Below are 1,941 nucleotides of genomic sequence, written 5' to 3'. Positions count from 1 at the left end.
CACCATCGTAGGTGACTTGGGTTCCCATAGAGGAACGCAGGTCTTTAATTAGCGGGCGATTGGATCCGTCAAACGCCAAGCTAAAATGAATATTGGAGACACCTTTGGCGCGCAGAACGACGTCGCAGTTTGGATTCGAACCAAATACCAGGCCTTTGTCTGTTCGTGGAACGTCGCTGAGTTTGACTACAAGGCATGGCAGGTAGTCAAGCGCCGAAGCACCTGGGTTCTCCGGTGGCTCCGTCGACTCTCGCTCGCGACGACTGCGCCGAGGGCGGGAAGACCGCGCTAGCCGGGGAGGTGTACAACGAGGATTCACCTCGATCGCTTTTGTCACACTCCTGTCATGATCATCATGGGGATACAAATAGGCAATGATGTCGTGTTCCATTGTGAAAGGCTTAAGTAGAGGGAGATGAGGTGAAGAAAAACGGCATCTCGATAGCGAGGAGGCGCATTGGCTTATAAGAACAAACGGGCGTGGTACGGACGATACTCGCTGCAGCAATAATGAACTGAGACGCTGATATCCAATGAAGCCCCTACCCCGCACTTTTTATCAAACCCCAGCGGCTGGAACACTCTACGTGATTGTGCGCACAGTCTCTGCCCCACTTTAAGTTACTTCTCTTCGGCTGCCTGAGGTTTCAATCTAGTGATGCCTCGTGTCAACAAACTGCATGTACTCCTCATTCTCATTTTCATTTAAACACCTTTCAATTCAACAACCTCATATTTCATCCCGTGATCGATGACAATATGACTTCTGCGGAATCGACAGCCGCGATAGTATCCGTGGACGAGGTCGCCGTCATGAACGATGCTGAGCTCGCCCAGTTCATGCAGAAACATCGCCTCCCCGGCGGCGATTACGATCTCCCTGTTGATGGGTGGGACAAGCTGTCTAAGGGTGAGCGAAGCCGTCTTGCTGAGAGACTAGAGTAGGTTTTTTTCAACCTGATCAGCGCGTAAACCTAGCAGCTTCTATTGACAACGATATAGAGCCCAAAAGCGAAGTCTAGCGCAGAATCTCACGACATGCTCTCGCTCACTTGATCTCGAAGACCTCGATGCACGCCTACGCCAAGTATCACCCGACCAAAGTTTCTTACTACGACCTGAAACCCAAACTATCGATCGACCGAGGTCCTGCACACCACCGTTCGACCGGACGAGACGCGAAACCGAGGCTTACCACGAGCTTATCAGTGACGGCGGCCGCCCTTTATATTCCATCAGCCTTATCCAGGAGGTATATAGGGATCCAGACAGCTACGCTGAGATATTACGGCCCTGGCAGGAGCATCTTGCCCCAGTGTCCCCTTCAGGCATCTTCCAGAAACAGTTGCAGAGGTGGCGGGATTTCCGTAATTGGCAAAACGATAATCGAGGCCGTGAAGATGATGATGGCGGTTTTTCGGCGTACGTCGAGCGGCGGAAATACATAATCCAGCGGGACTACTTGCCCGATTTTTGCGCGAAGCTTTTAGCCGAGATCGAAGCGGATACGTCATGTCTGAAATCGCAATGGGAAGATATACAATGGGAGCGTGAAAGGCAGCGACACCATTGCAGAGAACGCGGCTGTAGGGGGTTCCGCGACTATACCGAAGCGGTGAAGCGCCGGCTTGCGCGCCACGACTTCACGCTATCATTCGAGCTCGATGAAGACCCCAAGAAACAGGACAAGCTCACGACATGGATCGAGTACCTCAACTACGAATACTGGTGGCTCGACAAGTATACCAGCGACATTGAGCGCCTGGAGCCAGAGCACGGCAAGTTGTGGCAAGAGCTCGTTGATAAGAATATCCTAAGACCYCACGAGACGAAAGAGTTTGTGCGGACCGACGCATCAGGGATGGAGCGCGAGACAGAAAAATACCAAACCATGAAAGCCGTGCAGAGGGCAGAGTCTGAGGCGAAACGAATATATGTGTT

At 52.1% G+C, this 1,941-nt stretch overlaps 1 protein-coding gene across 1 annotated transcript; it reads left to right on the top strand.

The window, feature by feature from the left end:
• Nucleotides 1-759: 759 nt before the first annotated feature.
• On the top strand, nt 760-1,895 carry FMAN_15506 (uncharacterized protein; the record flags this gene model as incomplete). Its single annotated transcript, XM_041826324.1, has 3 exons — nt 760-941; nt 1,003-1,798; nt 1,860-1,895. The coding sequence occupies 3 exons, from the start codon at nt 760-762 to the stop codon at nt 1,893-1,895; spliced, it is 1,014 nt and encodes a 337-aa protein (XP_041691603.1).
• Nucleotides 1,896-1,941: the final 46 nt, after the last annotated feature.

The sequence above is a fragment of the Fusarium mangiferae genome (genome assembly GCF_900044065.1).
Source record: "Fusarium mangiferae strain MRC7560 genome assembly, contig: FMAN_scaffold043, whole genome shotgun sequence".
In the NCBI taxonomy this organism is placed as follows: domain Eukaryota; kingdom Fungi; phylum Ascomycota; class Sordariomycetes; order Hypocreales; family Nectriaceae; genus Fusarium; species Fusarium mangiferae.
This window is presented reverse-complemented; position numbering and strand designations above follow the sequence as displayed.